We start from the raw sequence: 17,849 nt of genomic DNA, 5'->3' as shown, positions 1-17,849 counted from the left end.
TGGCTTCTTCTGACGCGTCTAATTCTGCCAATGTGAGACCAAACCTTGGGCTGGTCTGTCTATGTCTGTCCCCGGCCTCGGTTTGCATTCTTCTAGAGGTGGACCAGCGGGGCCTCTACTGGATTTTGGCATTTTCTAGCCGAAGACGTGTCCCTTGGCGTAGTCTTTGACGTCACGATGCCATTTGGAAAATTTTATTTTTTCATTGTCCTCACAATGTTTGGAGGTATCAGCCTCACCTTTGCTTTTTATTTCATTTGACTCAGTCGCAGGTAGAGCAGAACCTAGTTGAGCCTCTATAAATGCGATGTTTCGTCTGCAGGTGATAATCTCAGGGTTCAAAAACAGCAAATTAAGAAGGATATGGTCAAAACACCCACTCCTCCACCACCTCTTCCATCCCCCCACCTCATTCATCACCACCATCCCCTTCTTCTCCACAACACCCCCTCTTCCAGCACCTCATCCACCACATCCTCACCCTCCTCCACCACCCCCTCCCCACCATCTCCTCCACCCCCCTCCCCACCACCTCCTCACCCTCCTCCACCACCCCCTCCCCACCACCACCTACCCACCACCACCTACCCACCACCCCCTACCCACCACCACCTACCCACCACCCCCTCCCCACCACCACCTACCCACCACCCCCTCCCCACCACCACCTACCCACCACCCCCTCCGCACCACCACCTACCCACCACCTCCTACCCACCACCTCCTACCCACCACCCCCTCCCCACCACCACCCCCTCCCCACCACCCCCTCCCCACCACCCCATCCCCACCACCCCCTCCCCACCACCACCTACCCACCACCCCCTACCCACCACCCCCTACCCACCACCACCTACCCACCACCCCCTCACCACCACCACCCCCTCCCCACCACCACCTACCCACCACCCCCTCACCACCACCACCCCCTCCCCACCACCTCCTCACCCTCCTCCACCACCCCCTCCCCACCACCTCCTCACCCTCTTCCACCACCCCCTCCCCACCACCTCCTCCACCACCACCTCCTCACCCTCCTCCACCCCCTCCATCACTTCCTCCTCAAGCACCTCCTCTTTCTCCACCACCTACTCCATCCCCCCACCTCATCCACCATCTCATTAGTCACCACCATCCCCTCCTCCTCCACAACACCCCCTCCTCCAGCTCCTCATCCACCACCTCCTCACCCTCCTCCACCACCCCCTCCCCACCACCTCCTCCTCCACTACTCCCTCCTCCTCCAGCACCTCGTCCACCACCATCTCCTCCTCCTCCAGCATGTCATCCATCACCCCCTCCTCTTCCACCTCATCCACCACGACCACCGACTCCTCCTCCACCTCATCCACCACCACGACTCCCTCCTCTACCATCTCATCCAGCACGACCACCTCCCCCAGCACGACCACCACCTCCAGCACCACCAGCTCATCTACTACCATTACTATCACCTCCACCAGCACCACCTCTCTCTCTACCACAACCCGCCTCACCACCATCACCCACTGCACCAGTACCTCTCGCACCACTTTCACCACAACTCCACCCACCACAAAGTCATCCACCACCACCACCACATCCTCCATCAACATTATCAAATCCTCCACCACCACCGCCATCTCCTCTTCCACCAATATTGACAAATCCACCTCTGCTCCTCGCTTTCCTCGCTTTCTTTTTTTTTCTCGCTTTTCTCTCTCCTACAAGTAAAGAAAAACAGTCAGGACTCAATGAGCTTTAGAGATGCAAAAATTAACATTAGACAGTGGTGGATACGGGAGCAATGGGACATTCTCACATAACGGACCTGTCCTTAAAGGTGTTATACAGTGTTAGAAAACATGGCCACTTTCTTCCAGAGGCAACACTGCTCTTGACCTAGTTTGGGTGTAGGTTTTGCAACTCGGTTCCATTGAAGTGATTAGAGCATAATTGCAAACCACACCTGAACTGGAGACAAGAGTGGTGCTGTCTCTGGAAGAAAGTGGCCATGTTTTTCTAATACTGTATAACACCTTAAAAGGTTAGAAAAACATGACTGCTTTCTTCTAAAAACAGCACAACTCTTGTCCTCAGTTTGGATGTGGTATTGCAGCTTAGTTCTATTAAAGTAAATGAAGCTGAATTGTAATACCACACACAACCTGAGGACAGGGGTGACACTGTTATTCCAGGAAAGTCTTCTAATCCTGGATAACCCCTTTAACTTGTACCTGCACCTAAGAATATGGATAAATCCATTACCACAACTCCTTCACTTATACCAGGGGTCGGGAACCTGTGGCCCTCCAGCTGTTGCAAAACTACATTTCCCGTCATGGCTGGAGAGCCAAAGGCAAAGATGTCAGAGATCAGCCTTCCCCTCCTTATATAATGATCTCTGCACAGGCCACAGAACATGCTTAGTAAACTATCCTACAGATGTGAATATCGTGTCTATGAAGCTTACAATAAAGCATATGACTAAATATTGGTAAAAACAGCTCAGAAAGATGGCTGCCCCCATAGTAATGTACCAGTAATGAGATCATCAAAGTGACATTAACTTTTGTGGGGCTGCTGCATTGTATAATGCCCTGAATTGTATATTTATTGTTTATTTCGGGCCCCCTACCAAGGGGAGCTCACGGCAAATGGCCTTACCAGACACATTGTACATCTATAGTAAAGGGGGATTCCAACATCATCCAATAAAATATAGCTGTAGGTATCAGGATAGAGGGGTAATCACATCATATAAAATATAGTATATACCTGTAGGGATCAGGATAGAGGGGTAACCCTATCATATATAATATAGTATATACCTGTAGGGATCAGGATAGAGGGGTAACCACATCATATAAAATATAGTATATACCTGTAGGGATCAGGATAGATGGGTAATGCCATCATATATAATATAGTATATGCCTGTAGGGATCAGTATAGAGCGGTAACCCTATCATATAAAATATGGTATATAACTGTAGGGTTCAGGATATACGGGTAATCACATCATATAAAATATAGTATATACCTGTAGGGATCAGGATAGAGGGGTAATCACATCATATATAATATAGTATATACCTGTAGGGATCAGGATATTCTAGCAACAGTTTCATCCTATTATTATAGAAGAGAAGGGAGGACACAGCAGACTTACCTTCACCAATAACGTTAGCCTTGAAGAGTAACTTCTAGAGCTCTGCAGCTGCTTATATACTGTGTGTGATGTCATCATGAGCAGTACAGGAGCCATGCGTGATGTCATCGTGTGCAGGTGAGGGGACAACAATAACCAGTGATGTCATCGTGTGCAGGTGAGGGGCCACAATAACTGGTGTAAAGTAGAGCTGGCTCAGTTGCCCCTAGCAACCAATTAGATTCCACCTTTCATTTTCCAAGAAATTAAGGTGAAGAATGAAGTTGAATCTGATTGGTTGCTAGGGGCAACTTAGCCGGCTCTACTTTACACCTCTCTGATAAATCTCCCTAGTTATTTCCAATGAGAAAAGATGTAAAATAGGGTTTTAATTCGTTTTATAAGTATGTACATGATGTACAGGATGTGTCAGTAGTGTATAGTCCCCAATATTGGCCATCTCCATGTAACTCCACTAGATCCCATCCTATGGCTCTCAGCAGTGTGTGACCTCCTCTGTATATGCTTTACACTTGTTCAGGACCCGACCACCAGGGGGCACTAGGTTCCTTCCCAGCGCTTCCCACCATCAGGGAAAGAATAAAAGAAAGAACAAAAAAGTTTTTCATGGTGGCTGGTGATAGTGGGCGGGGCCATGATCGCGGGGGCGGGGGCATGATCGCGGGGGCGGGGCCACAGTCCCGTCTGGGAGTGGGTATGGAGCGGTCCCTTGTGCCAGTGATAGAGCAGGCAGCACAGCTCATAGCTTACCAGCATCACTACTGAAGCCAAGAGCTGGGAGAGCTGCCCCCTGCCCTGCATGAGAAGATGGAGCGCCCCCTCCTGCCTGGGCCTGAAGGAGACCACCACCATCTGGCATGGCCTAGGTAAGGAAAATGGGGGCCCCCCGCAGGTGGAGGGGAGCTGGGGGCATCCACTAGGCCTAAACAGCATCTGAGTGGGATGTTTATTATGAAATACATACCTCCCAACCGTCCCGGATTTCGCGGGACAGTCCCGTTTTCGGGGTTCTGTCCCGCGGTCCCGGAACGGCCCCCCGTGTCCCGCAATATATGTGGCCCCAGCGGAAAAAACAATAAACCAGTAACTCACCTGTCCTCCGGTCCCAGCAGCTCCTCTCCCGGCAGAGCGCGCACTCCCGTCATCCTCCGGGGCGGGCAGCGGGGTATAGAGACACTGACTGTACCGGAAGTAATTCATATAGAGGCTGCAGGTCACTTCCGGCACAGTCAGTGTCTCTGTACCCCGCTGTCCGCCCCGGAGGATGACGGGAGTGGGCGCTCTGCCGGGAGAGGAGCTGCTGGGACCGGAGGACAGGTGAGTTACAGTTTTTTTCCGCTGGGGCCACACTAATGGGGGGATTGGCTACTCTGTGGGGCGCTATATGGGGCATTGGCTACTATGTGGGGCACTATATGGGGGATTGGCTACTATGTGGGGCACTATATGGGGGATTGGCTACTATGTGGGGCATATATGGGGGATTGGCTACTATGTGGGGCATATATGGGGGATTGGCTACTATGTGGGGCATATATGGGGGATTGGCTACTATGTGGGGCATATATGGGGGCATTGGCTACTATGTGGAGCATATTTGGGGGCATTGGCTACTATGTGGGCACTCTATGGGGGTTTGGCTACTATGTGGGGCACTCTATGGGGGATTGGCTACTATGTGGGGCACTATATGGGGATTGGCTACTATGTGGGGCACTATATGGGGGGATTGGCTACTATGTGGGGCATATATGGGGGATTGGCTACTATGTGGGGCATATATGGGGGATTGGCTACTATGTGGGGCATATATGGGGGATTGGCTACTATGTGGGGCATATATGGGGGATTGGCTACTATGTGGGGCATATATGGGGGCATTGGCTACTATGTGGAGCATATTTGGGGGCATTGGCTACTATGTGGGCACTCTATGGGGGTTTGGCTACTATGTGGGGCACTCTATGGGGGATTGGCTACTATGTGGGGCACTATATGGGGATTGGCTACTATGTGGGGCACTATATGGGGGGATTGGCTACTATGTGGGCACTATATGGGGGATTGGCTACTATGTGGGGCATATATGGGGGCATTGGCTACTATGTGGGGCACTATATGGGGGCATTAGCTACTATGTGGGGCACTATGTGGGGGCATTGGCTACTATGTGGGGCACTATATGGGGGATTGGATAATATGTGGGGCACTATATGGGGGCATTAGCTACTATGTGGGGCACTATGTGGGGATTGGCTACTATGTGGGCACTATATGGGGGGATTGGCTACTATGTGGGGCACTATAATGGGGGATTGGCTACTATGTGGGGTACTATATGGGGATTGGCTACTATGTGGGGCACTATATGGGGGCATTGGCTACTATGTGGGGCACTATATGGGGGCATTGGATACTATGTGGGGCACTATATGGGGGATTGGATAATATGTGGGGCACTATATGGGGGCATTAGCTACTATGTGGGGCACTATGTGGGGATTGGCTACTATGTGGGGCACTGTATGGGGGGATTGGCTACTATGTGGGCACTATATGGTGGGATTGGCTACTATGTGGGGCACTATAATGGGGGATTGGCTACTATGTGGGGTACTATATGGGGATTGGCTACTATGTGGGGCACTATATGGGGGCATTGGCTACTATGTGGGGCACTATATGGGGGGATTGGCTACTATGTGGGCACTATATGGTGGGATTGGCTACTATGTGGGGCACTATATGGGGGGATTGGCTACTATGTGGGCACTATATGGGGGGATTGGCTACTATGTGGGGCACTATAATGGGGGATTGGCTACTATGTGGGGTACTATATGGGGATTGGCTACTATGTAGGGCACTATATGGGGGCATTGGCTACTATGTGGGGCACTATATGGGGGCATTGGATACTATGTGGGGCACTATATGGGGGATTGGATAATATGTGGGGCACTATATGGGGGCATTAGCTACTATGTGGGGCACTATGTGGGGATTGGCTACTATGTGGGGCACTATATGGGGGGATTGGCTACTATGTGGGCACTATATGGTGGGATTGGCTACTATGTGGGGCACTATAATGGGGGATTGGCTACTATGTGGGGTACTATATGGGGATTGGCTACTATGTGGGGCACTATATGGGGGCATTGGCTACTATGTGGGGCACTATATGGGGGCATTGGATACTATGTGGGGCACTATGTGGGGGATTGGATTCTATGTGGGGCATTTTTGGGGGGATTGGATACTGTATAGGGCACTATTCAGTCAGCAGCATGTGGTGACTGTAGGGGAGTGGCTATGGAGGGTTGCTATGGGGGCGTGGCTATGAAGGGTCGCTATGGGGGCGTGGCTATGGAGGGTCGCTATGGGGGCGTGGCTATGGGGACCACGGCGCACATGTCCCTCTTTGCTCTTTGCAAAAGTTGGGAGGTATGGAAATATACAATATCCCATCTCCTCTGCACAATTCATGGCCCAGTTAGCAATATTGTGAGAGGGAGGGGATTCTTTACCTGTACTGCCCCATCCCCCCTGTACTGGTGCCCATATATGTAGGGGTGGGGGAGCTCTATATAGGCAGCAAGCCCTGAACAGTACATGTGGGTTGGGGGGCACTGTAACATACAGGATCCCTTATAGTGGAGAGCAGTGGGGGGAGCGTGCATGTGCTCATAGTGGAGAGGGCTGGGGGAGTGTGCATGTGCTTATAGTAGAGAGGGGTGGGGGAGCAGTGCAGGTGCTTATAGTGGAGAGGGGTGGGGGGAGCGTGCATGTGCTTATAGTGGAGAGGGGTGGGGGGAGAGTCCATGTGCTTAGAGTGGAGAGGGTTGGGGGAGCGTACATGTGCTTATAATGGAGAGGGGTGGGGGGAGAGTGCATGTGCTTATAATGGAGAGGGGTGGGGGGAGAGTGCATGTGCTTATAATGGAGAGGGGTGGAGGAGCGTGCATGTGCTTATAATGGAGAGGGGTGGAGGAGCGTGCATGTGCTTAAAATAGGGTGGAGGAGCGTGCATGTGCTTATAGTGGAGAGGGGTGGGGGGAGCGTGCATGTGCTTATAATGGAGAGGGGTGGAGGAGCGTGCATGTTCTTATAATGGAGAGGGGTGGAGAAGCATGCATGTGCTTATAATAGGGTGAGGGGAGCATCCACATGGTAAAAATAGGGTGGGGGAGCGTGCATGTGCTGATAGTGGAGAGAAGTGAGGGAGCGTGCATGTGCTTATAGTGGAGAAAAGTGGGGGGACGTGCATGTGATTATAGTGGAGAGAAGTGGGGGGCGTGCATGTGCTTATAGTGGAGAGAGGTTGGGGAGCGTGCATGTGCTTATAGTGGAGAGAGGTTGGGGAGCGTGCATGTGCTTATAGTGGAGAGGGCTGAGGGAGCGTGCATGTGCTGATAGTGGAGAGGGCTGGGGAGCATGCATGTGCATATAGTGGAGAGGGGTGGGGGGAGCGTGCATGTGCTTATAATGGAGAGGGGTGGGGGAGCTTACATGTGCTTATAATGGAGAGGGGTGAAGGAGCATGCATAGGCTTATAATGGACAGGGGTGGGGGAGCGTGCATGTGCTTATAGTGGAGAGAAGTGGGGGAGCGTGCATGTGCTTATAGTGGAGAAAAGTGGGGGAGTGTGCATGTGCTTATAGTGGAGAGAGGTTGGGGAGCGTGCATATGCTTATAGTGGAGAGAAGTGGGGGAGCGTGCATGTGCTTATAGTGGAGAGGGCTGAGGGAGCGTGCATGTGCTGATAGTGGAGAGGGCTGGGGAGCATGCACGTGCATATAGTGGAGAGGGGTGGGGGGAGCGTGCATGTGCTTATAATGGAGAGGGGTGGGGGAGCTTACATGTGCTTATAATGGAGAGGGGTGAAGGAGCATGCATAGGCGTATAATGGACAGGGGTGGGGGAGCGTGCATGTGCTTATAGGGGAGAGGGGTGGGGGAGTGTGCATGCGCTTATAGTGGAGAGAAGTGGGGGAGCGTGCATGTGCGTATAGTGGAGAGAGGTTGGGGAGTGTGCATGTGCTTATAGTGGAGAGAAGTGGGGGAGTGTGTATGCGCTTATAGTGGAGAAAAGTGGGGGAGCGTGCATGTGCTTATAGTGGAGAGAAGTGGGGGAGCGCGTGCATGTGCTTATAGTGGAGAGGGGTGGGGGAGCATGCATGTGCTTATAGTGGAGAGGGGTGGGGGAGCATGGATGTGCTTATAGTGGAGAGAGATTGGGGAGCGTGCATGTGCTTATAGTGGAGAGAAGTGGGGGAGCGCGTGCATGTGCTTATAGTGGAGAGGGGTGGGGGAGCATGCATGTGCTTATAGTGGAGAGGGGTGGGGGAGCGCGTGCATGTGCTTATAGTGGAGAGGGGTGGGGGGAGCATGCATGTGCTTATAGTGGAGAGGGATGGGGGAGCGTGCATGAGCTTATAATGGAGAGGGGTGGGGAGCGTGCATGTGCTTATAATGGAGAGAAGTGGGGGAGCGCGTGCATGTGCTTATAGTGGAGAGGGGTGGGGGAGCATGCATGTGCTTATAGTGGAGAGGGGTGGGGGAGCATGGATGTGCTTATAGTGGAGAGAGATTGGGGAGCGTGCATGTGCTTATAGTGGAGAGAAGTGGGGGAGCGCGTGCATGTGCTTATAGTGGAGAGGGGTGGGGGAGCATGCATGTGCTTATAGTGGAGAGGGGTGGGGGAGCGCGTGCATGTGCTTATAGTGGAGAGGGGTGGGGGGAGCATGCATGTGCTTATAGTGGAGAGGGATGGGGGAGCGTGCATGAGCTTATAATGGAGAGGGGTGGGGAGCGTGCATGTGCTTATAATGGAGAGGGGTGGGGGTGCGTGCATGTGCTTATAGTGGAGAGGGGTGGGGGGCGCGTGCATGTGCTTATAGTGGGGAGGGGTGCGTGCATGTGCTTATAATAGGGTGGGGGGAGCGTCCACGTGCTAAAAATAGGGTTGGGGAGCGTGCATGTGCTTTTAGTGGAGAGGGGTGGGGGAGCGTGTGCATGTGCTTATAGTGGAGAGGGGTGGGGGACCATACATGTGCTTATAGTGGAGAGAGGTTGGGGAGCGTGCAAGTGCTTATAGTGGAGAGAAGTGGGGGAGCGCGTGCATGTGCTTATAGTGGAGAGGGGTGGGGGAGCGTGCATGTGCTTATAGTGGAGAGGGGTGGGGGAGCGCGTGCATGTGCTTATAGTGGAGAGGGGTGGGGGAGCATGCATGTGCTTATAGTGGAGAGGGATGGGGGAGCGTGCATGTGCTTATAATGGAGAGGGGTGGGGGAGCGTGCATGTGCTTATAATGGAGAGGGGTGGGGGTGCGTGCATGTGCTTATAGTGGAGAGGGGTGGGGGGCGCGTGCAGGTGCTTATAGTGGAGAGGGGTGCAGGCATGTGCTTATAATAGGGTGGGGGGAGCGTCCACGTGCTAAAAATAGGGTGGGGGAGCATGCATGTGCTTTTAGTGGAGAGGGCTGGGGCGCATGCATGTGCTTATAATGGAGAGGGGTGGGGGGAGCGTGCATGTGCTTATAATGGAGAGGGGTGGAGGAGTGTGCATGTCCTCATTATAGGGTGGGGAACGTGCATGTGCTTATAGTGGAGAGGGATGAAGGGATCGTGCATGTGCTTATAATAGTGTGGAGGGAGCCTGCATCATGTGCTTATAGTGAAGAGGGGTGGAGGGAGCGTGCATGTGCTTATAGTGGAGAGGGGTGGGGTAGCGTGCATGAGCTTATAGTGGAGAGGGGTGGGGGAGCGTGCATGTGCTTATACTGGAGAGGGATGAGGGAGCGTGCATGTGCTTATAATGGGGAGGGGTGAGGGAGCGTGCATGAGCTTATAATGGGGAGGGGTGGGGAGCGTGCATGTGCTTATAGTGGAGAGGGGGGAGCGTGCATGTGCTTATAGTGGAGATGGGTGAGGGAGCGTGCATGTGCTTATAGTGGAGAGGGGTGGGGAGCGTGCCTATGCTTATAGTGATGATGGCTGGGGGGAGCGTGCATGTGCCTATAGTGGAGAGAGGTGGGGGGAGCGTGCATGCACTTATAGTGGACATGGGTGGGGGAGCATGCATGTGCTTATAGTGGAGAGGGATGAGGGAGCGTGCATGTGCTTATAGTAGAGAGGGGTGGGGGAGCGTGCATGTGCTTATAGTGGAGAGGGATGAGGGAGCATGCATGTGCTTATAGTGGAAAGGGATGAGGGAGCGTGCATGTGCTTATAGTAGAGAGGGGTGGGGGGAGCGTGCATGTGCTTATAGTGGAGAGGGATGAGGGAGCGTGCATGTGCTTATAGTAGAGAGGGGAGGGATGAGGGAGTGTGCATGTGCTTATAGTAGAGATGGGTGGGGGGAGTGTGCATGTGCTTATAGTAGAGAGGGGTGGGGGAGTGTGCATGTGCTTATAGTAGAGAGGGGTGGGAGGAGCGTGCATGTGCTTATAGTAGAGAGGGGTGGGGGAGTGTGCATGTGCTTATAGTAGAGAGGGGTGGGAGGAGCGTGCATGTGCTTATAGTAGAGAGGGGTGGGGGAGCGTGCATGTGCTTATAGTAGAGAGGGGTGGGGGGAGTGGCCTTCAGTCTCCTCTCTTCTCCCTGAGAACACGACATGGCCGGCCCTTCTCTCTCTCCACATCTGCTGTAGAAAGGAGACTAGGAGGCCGCCATATATATGAGGTCGGTCAGTCCCCCTGGGTGATGTTTATCTGCTGTGTGTGGTGGGATTGATAAGGGAATCCTATGTGATTTATCATGTCATCTGTATACTCTGTCCTTCTCAGTGCAGCTGTATATATAAGTCGTGCGGCCGTTCCTTCTGTGCCGGGTGCCTCCCCTACACGGCCGGGTTATCTGCACACGGAAGCGCCAAGCACAAGATCTGCAAGAAATGTCACAACGTTATTAGCAAGTGAGTATAAGACCTGGAGAGACGGGGTTCTGGGCAATGGCGGTTATATTATAGGGGTGGTGGGGTCATCTAGGCTGTTATATTATAGGGGTGGTGGGGTCATCTAGGCTGTTATATTATAGGGGTGGTGGGGTCATCTAGGCTGTTATATTACAGGGGAGGGTCATCAGGGCTGTCACATTACAGGGGGGAGGGGGGTCATCTGGGCTGTAATATTATGAGGGGGAGGTGTCATCTGGGCTTTTTTTTGGGGGGGGGGCTCATCCAGGCAGTTATATTATGGGGGGGGGGGTGATCCGGGCTGCTATATTATAGGGGGGAGGAGTCGGGGTCATCTGGGCAGTTATATGATAGGGGGCATGCTGGAACACCTTGCTCCTTCCGTTCTCAGGAGATAAGCCGTCAGCAGAGGAGTCTGGCAGCGGCTTTACCTCCCTTCTCCTCATTCAGAGCACATGCACACCTGGCTGAGCCGAGCATGCATGTGTATGGGGGTATTGCCTGTAATGTATGGGCATCTGTAATGTATCTGCACACGTACAGTGATATCATAATCCATTACCGTAACTTGTGTCTTCTCTCTCGCTGACAGAGTAGGCCGCGGATCCTTGTCGGTCCAATGACATAATGGCCTCCATAACGCTACCATTCGGACCCCTGTTTAATCATGGCTTGGACTTCGAGTGGAAAGACACATGCTGATCTCATCAATAATCCACAAAGTGAGACTGCTGCCCCATGTCTGCAGGCTTTCACCATGATATAGGGGCTTCCTGAGATTTATTGCATTAATGGACCCTCCGCAGGATAGGTTTGTGAGGGTCCATCATCTGGCATCACCAACAGAGCCACAGTGAGCAGAGCAGGAAACAGACAGTGCTGTACATACTGTAGTGGCCGTGCTAGGTTACTGCAGCATTAAAGTGAATGAAAACTGAGCTGCAGTTATCCAGCTTGGCCACTACACAATGTGCGGCACTGTCTGCTTCCTGCTCTTTCTATTTTACATGTCAGTGCTGCATCTCTCTGCTGATGCCAAGTGCTGAACCCCCAACAATCAGTTATTGAACTGAACCCGCACTCCCCCAACTGTATATCAGGAGTGAGACCCGATGCTATCAGTAACATCTAAAGTGTTGAGAATTAATGGAAATGACAATAACCCTTTAAACATGTGTTCCGACATGAGGGGGGGCAGGATGCAGCCAGAGCTCCTAGTGAGGAGGTGGGGAGAGGGGCCCGGGGGTGCAGGGAAGGGGGGCCTTGCCTTTCTCCTGCCTGTCAGAATCACGGTCTCCATATAGTAAGCTGGGTCCTAATCCTGCTTACTGTAGGGAGGCTGTAAGTGACATGACTGGCAGGAGTACAGGTAGTGTCAGAGCACAGAACTCAGGGAGATCGGAGCTGCAGACACCAGTGCATGTCCGGCCTCCTGTGATCTCACTCTGACTGTCCTGATGGTGGCCCTCCACTGATGCCCCGTAGCTGCAGCTATGGCTGCTACTGTGATAGCTACACCCCAATGTACATCCTTGTCCTAACATTAGTAGTTTGGAATATGAATTGCAGCTGAAACACTTGTAAAGTCTGTTTCTTAGTTGTAATACAGGCTTGGTAGAGCATGCATGTGTTCTGAAAGAGGAAATGATTACTGAATCCTCACTCGCTTTTCCCAATACATAAAGAAAAGAGGCAGGAGTGCTGCACAAATATTGTATTTGGACCGAGCACCTTATTTTTGAATGTACTTAGGCCTACAGCTTATGTAAATACATAAATCTACAACATAGACCTCCACATCTACAGTACAACATATACAGAGTAGCTTCTCTTCGAAAGAAAAAAAAGCTTGCTCAAGTAGTCATACTACCACTGTGAGTCACTGACAGTCGCTGACCCTGCCTGTCACTGTCAGGGGTATTCTATACCGGAAATGCGTCATTGATGAATTCTTATGGTGATTCCCATTAATAAACATGCTTCTCTAACAAATAAGTGTTTGTGGAATCTGGAGTGGATGTTGGCAGCGTCTGAGAAAAGTCCACCTTTTAGGCCCCCTTGCACTCTCATGTATTCTGTGTGGACCTGCAAATGCAGACAGACTGCAGACCTATTTGTTTCTATGGCCGAGATCCCCTATTTTGAATGAAGGGGTCTATGCAACTGTGGATGGTTTTATGTCCTCGGCTATGGATGTGTGCATGAGGCCTTACCCCTGCTACTTCTATTTCCTGATATGATGAGAAACCCCATTTAACTCAAACATTCACAAACCTGCCGCATTTGATTGCTGATGTCTTCCCGTTCCGTGGGGAAGGAGGAGACTGCCCGTGTACCGACTGGAATTCCGGACTTCAGCCTAGGAATTCCAGGCAATACCCAGGCAGTCTCCTCCTTCCCCACGGACCGGGAAGGCATCAGCAATCAAATGTGGCAGGTTCGTGAATGTTCAAGTTCGATCAAACCTAGGATTTCCTGAGGTTCAATCAACTCTAGCCATAACTCCGTGGTCTCTAAATCTCCTACGCCTAACTCCACACAAACTCTGTATCTCCCGATCCTGTGACCTTACAGCCCCGCTCAGAAATGCCCGCTCAGCCAATCAGTGAGTGAGATGGGAAACCTCTGCATTCACTAACTGGCTGAGCAGGTAGTTCCCTGTGGTGTCATGATGACACAGAAACTGGATGATTCTGGAAACCATTGAGCGGTGACACTATGGGGGCTTCAGTTAGTTCATTACTATGTTTCCACCATTCCCTGCTCTCCTTGTTTTTTTACCTTTGCCCGGAGTTTCTCCTTTCTTCATAGACACAGCATGTATTGCTGTGTATGCTGTGTTCTTTTTATAAAAATAAATAAATGCAGAACAAAAATGTATGAACCAAGCCTTAGGTCCTTGCCCAGCTTCCCCTTACAGAGTACAGTTGTTTGTCCCCATAGACAGACTCTATTATCTTCACTCCTCTATCCTGCACTTAGCTCTAGACTAGAGATGGGTGAACCTGGAGCATGCTCGAGTCCATCCGAACCCAAACTTTCGGCGTTTGATTAGCGGTGGCTGCTGAACTTGGATAAAGCCCTAAGGCTATGTGGAAATCATGGATATAGTCATTGGCTGCATCCATGTTTTCCAGACAACCTTAGAGCTTTATCCAAGTTCAGCAGCCCCAAATAATCAAATAACAAATGTTCGGGTTCGGATCGACTCGAACCCGGTTCCTTTGCTCCTCATTCCCTGCTCGCTGTCGCCGATATTCCATGCGGCAGCAGCGAGCGGGTCGACTTCAACGATCAGCCGACATAAATGATGTCAGCTGATCGTTGCCTCCTATTCCACGGGACGATTAGCGGCTGAATACGGCCGATAATCATTCCGTGGAATAGCGCATTAACTATTGTATGAGCTTCCTCATTACGGAAAGGTTGGGCTAGGATATGGGGAACTTACATTTTAAGGCTGGGTACACACGCTGTAAAACACCGGCTGTTCTGTGACCCAGCCGTCGGTGAAGATCATCTCGGCCGGTACTGCAGTACCAGTTGGATGAACTTCATTTGTGCTGAAATGGGATGCGGGTACATCTGTGTGCACCCCCATCCCAATTCACCATAGACAACAATGGAAATTGCGGCCAGAGCTGCACTTTCCATTAGGTGAACTGACAGTCCTGTATGGCCACTATTCAATAAACAGCGGCCACACAAAACTGACATGTCAATTCTTCCTGCGGCCGCTAGGGATCCAGGCCGGAGTGTATACTATGTGTATACACTCCGGCAGGGATTCCATTGACTTCAGTGCAACATAAATTTTCTATTAATCACGGACCTTGTTGCAAATCGGCAACAACGGCCTTGATTAATAGAAAATTTACGTTGTGTAAACTTAGCCTGTGTGAATCTTTTCTCTGCGTACAAATTTTAAGGCGCAACATAAGACATTTCACAGTATAAAACCGTGTCATTTATTACGGCAATAAACTAGCTAACCAATCGTTCATATATTTAATGCATGTGTATTGATAAGCCTTATTCTTTTGATCACATAAACAGCCAATAAGATTCTGCAAACCATAAAAAAGTTTTTCTAGCATTAACTAGATTCCAAGACCTCATTTTGACATTATCTGACAGGGGCTCTATAATATGGTCTTTTTGTCGCTGCATGATTCAGCCCATATAGTGTGGGTTGCACTGTTACGGGTGATGGATGATGGTTACGGGTAATCTGGGAAGTTACGTGCAATCTGACGTGAGTACGGACAACCTGGGGTGGTTACGGGCAACGTGCGGTGGTTTGGGCAACGTGCGGTGGTTACGGGTAATCTGGGGAGGGGTTAGGGGTAATTTGGGAGTAAACTGCAATTTTTACTATAGTAAAAAGTGTGTGTTTTATTTTTTTGTATGTCACTTTTTGTACTTTACACATTCATTTTCACTGTATTACTATGATTACTGTGATATTTTCTATCACAGTAATCATAGTTCAGTGACAGAGACCAAATTGGCTGGTTGTGAAGCGCATGCGCACTTCATAACCAGCCAGGACGCCAAAGAGGAAGGAGCTCCAGGATCAGGTAACGTATAAGGGGTAGGGGGGGTGACTGGGGGACGGGGGTGACAGGGGTGTGGGGGGCGACTTGGGGGGTGGGTATACAGATATACTCTGTTCACAGTGATGGCGACGGCCATCTTGGATCTGATGGCCGCCGCGGGGAGGGGGGATAGTGATCAGGGCACTAGGGGGGCTGGTCTGGGGTCTGATTTTATTTATTTCATCTCACCGTGAATCCACGTTGGGGGAAGATGAAATATAGCGGCGGCACCGGCCCGTTAGTGACCGCCGTTTTGGCGGTCACTAAGAGGTTAATAGGGGTCAGCTGCAGGATCGCAGCTGACTCTCATTACCTCCGGGGCTGCAGTCAGATGAGAGCGGGATCGCTATCCCTGCAGCGATCCCGTTCTCATCACAAAGCCCCCTCAAGTCAGGAACGTATATGTACATTCCGACTGCACAGGGCATGTGCAATAGGAACGTATATATACAGATTGCTGACGTGAAGGGGTTAATCAACTACTGGAAAACCATACACCAATGGTGAAAGGGCAGACATCATAGGGGAGGGGGATGATGGGTAGCATACAAAAATGGGACTGGAGTAAGAAATGCATAAAATACATATTGGATGCAAAATGCACTGAGTATGTACATAAATCACAGTCAGCCACAATAGATGTGAGCACATGGTGCACAATTCTTTGAGTGGAGAGGCGCGGAGAGAGGAGGTGCGCAAACCCTCCCATAGACAGCCTACATGACGCTGAGGCTAGCGGAATTCCGCGGTGGAGAGTTCTATCACGGCATTCTGCCTCTTTTACTCCGTGTAAACTGGCCCTAATAAAAAGATGTAGGAGATTCAGTGTCACAAAGGTGATAAGCCCGTGTTGGGGGGTCCACCACCACACCACCCAAGGACACACTGATGGGATCCCATACTGAAAGTGGTAAAGGCAGCCATAATATACATGTCTAGGTAGTAGTCTAGCCGGTGCACACCACAGGTAAGGATTACGTGACACGCCAAACAGTTGCTGCGACAGAACATTTATTGAAGGACATGACAATACAAGAGAGAGAAAGCGTAGACACATAGTAAGACAGAGGCCGCACTCCGAGGGTCCAGAGGAAACATGAATGGGTAAGTACAGAACAGTCCATGCGCTGTGTGGTTTGGATGTCTGGAAGATCCCACTCCTGCTGGCTGCATAGTGTATCATCCGAAAGAAGAAGGATAACTAGAAATAAAATGACAAGAACTCATTAGTATACACATGTATGTTACTGTATGTATAAAGTAGCATCATAACCCGAAGTTCCATCCCCATACCATATTCGTCCAGGAATAATATGTAACGGTACAGACAAGTGTATAGGAGACAAAACTGCACACAAAATAAAAGTGTATATACAATTTTACATCAAGTGTAACCTAGAATGATCATACTATACAGACTAGATGTAGCAGTCTTAGGCAAAGAGAGCCCACCAATGCCGGTAAGCAATGTGTGTACCAATAAAGCAAGAAGTAAGTTACATAAATGAACAGTAATTCCTGGAGAGATGGTCCTTATGTGTCCATCAGGGTCTGCAGGTTGGAGAAGGACTAAGGAGAGAATGACAAAGTACCTGCACCATTAAATCAGTTAAAGTTCAAGATCAAACCAGTCAGTGGTATGAGTGGTGCAAATGGACAAACCTTTAGAAAGTACAGTCACTTGTAATTCAGATAAAGAAATTGAAGATATACAGTACATACCACTAGCTGGACGTTGGTGGTTTCTGACTGTTTTTTTTTTTTTTTTTGCTTCCCATTCGGTGCTTGTTTTTTTTGTGGATGACAGCTGGGGATCCCTGAGAGAAAAAAGGAGTTTCCTCTGCTGTGGTGGGATTTCCTCCGTCCTGTGTGGCTTCCTCTGAGGCATCTAATTCTTCCAATGTGAGAAGGCTTGTCTGTCTAGGTCTGCCTCTGCCTCGGTTTGCATTCTTCTAGAGGTGGACCAGCGGGGCCCCTACTGGATTTTGGCATTTGCTAGCAGAAGACGTGTCCCTTGGCGTAGTCTTTGACGTCACGATGCCATTTGGAAAATTTTATTTTTTCATTGTCCTCACAATGTTTGGAGGTATCAGCCTCACCTTTGCTTTTTATTTCATTCGACTCAGTCGCAGGTAGAGCAGAACCTAGTTAAGCCTCTATAAATGTGATGTTTCGTCTGCAGGT

The 17,849-nt window shown here is 50.6% G+C and overlaps 1 protein-coding gene and 1 long non-coding RNA gene across 2 annotated transcripts; one reads left to right on the top strand and one right to left on the bottom strand.

The window, feature by feature from the left end:
- Positions 1-409: 409 nt before the first annotated feature.
- LOC138801803 (uncharacterized) lies at positions 410-3,308 on the bottom strand. The gene is made up of 3 exons (XM_069984902.1): positions 3,152-3,308; positions 1,233-1,703; positions 410-451 (listed from the first exon to the last, which is right to left on the bottom strand). The coding sequence occupies exons 1-3, from the start codon at positions 3,257-3,259 to the stop codon at positions 410-412; spliced, it is 621 nt and encodes a 206-aa protein (XP_069841003.1). The 5' UTR covers positions 3,260-3,308.
- Positions 3,309-3,849: 541 nt separating this feature from the next.
- LOC138802231 (uncharacterized) lies at positions 3,850-11,941 on the top strand. Its single transcript, XR_011364708.1, has 3 exons — positions 3,850-4,017; positions 10,940-11,067; positions 11,660-11,941. It is a non-coding gene; the product is annotated as an uncharacterized lncRNA (long non-coding RNA).
- Positions 11,942-17,849: the final 5,908 nt, after the last annotated feature.

The sequence above is a fragment of the Dendropsophus ebraccatus genome, chromosome 9 (genome assembly GCF_027789765.1).
Source record: "Dendropsophus ebraccatus isolate aDenEbr1 chromosome 9, aDenEbr1.pat, whole genome shotgun sequence".
Taxonomy (NCBI): Eukaryota; Metazoa; Chordata; class Amphibia; order Anura; family Hylidae; genus Dendropsophus; species Dendropsophus ebraccatus.
This window is presented reverse-complemented; position numbering and strand designations above follow the sequence as displayed.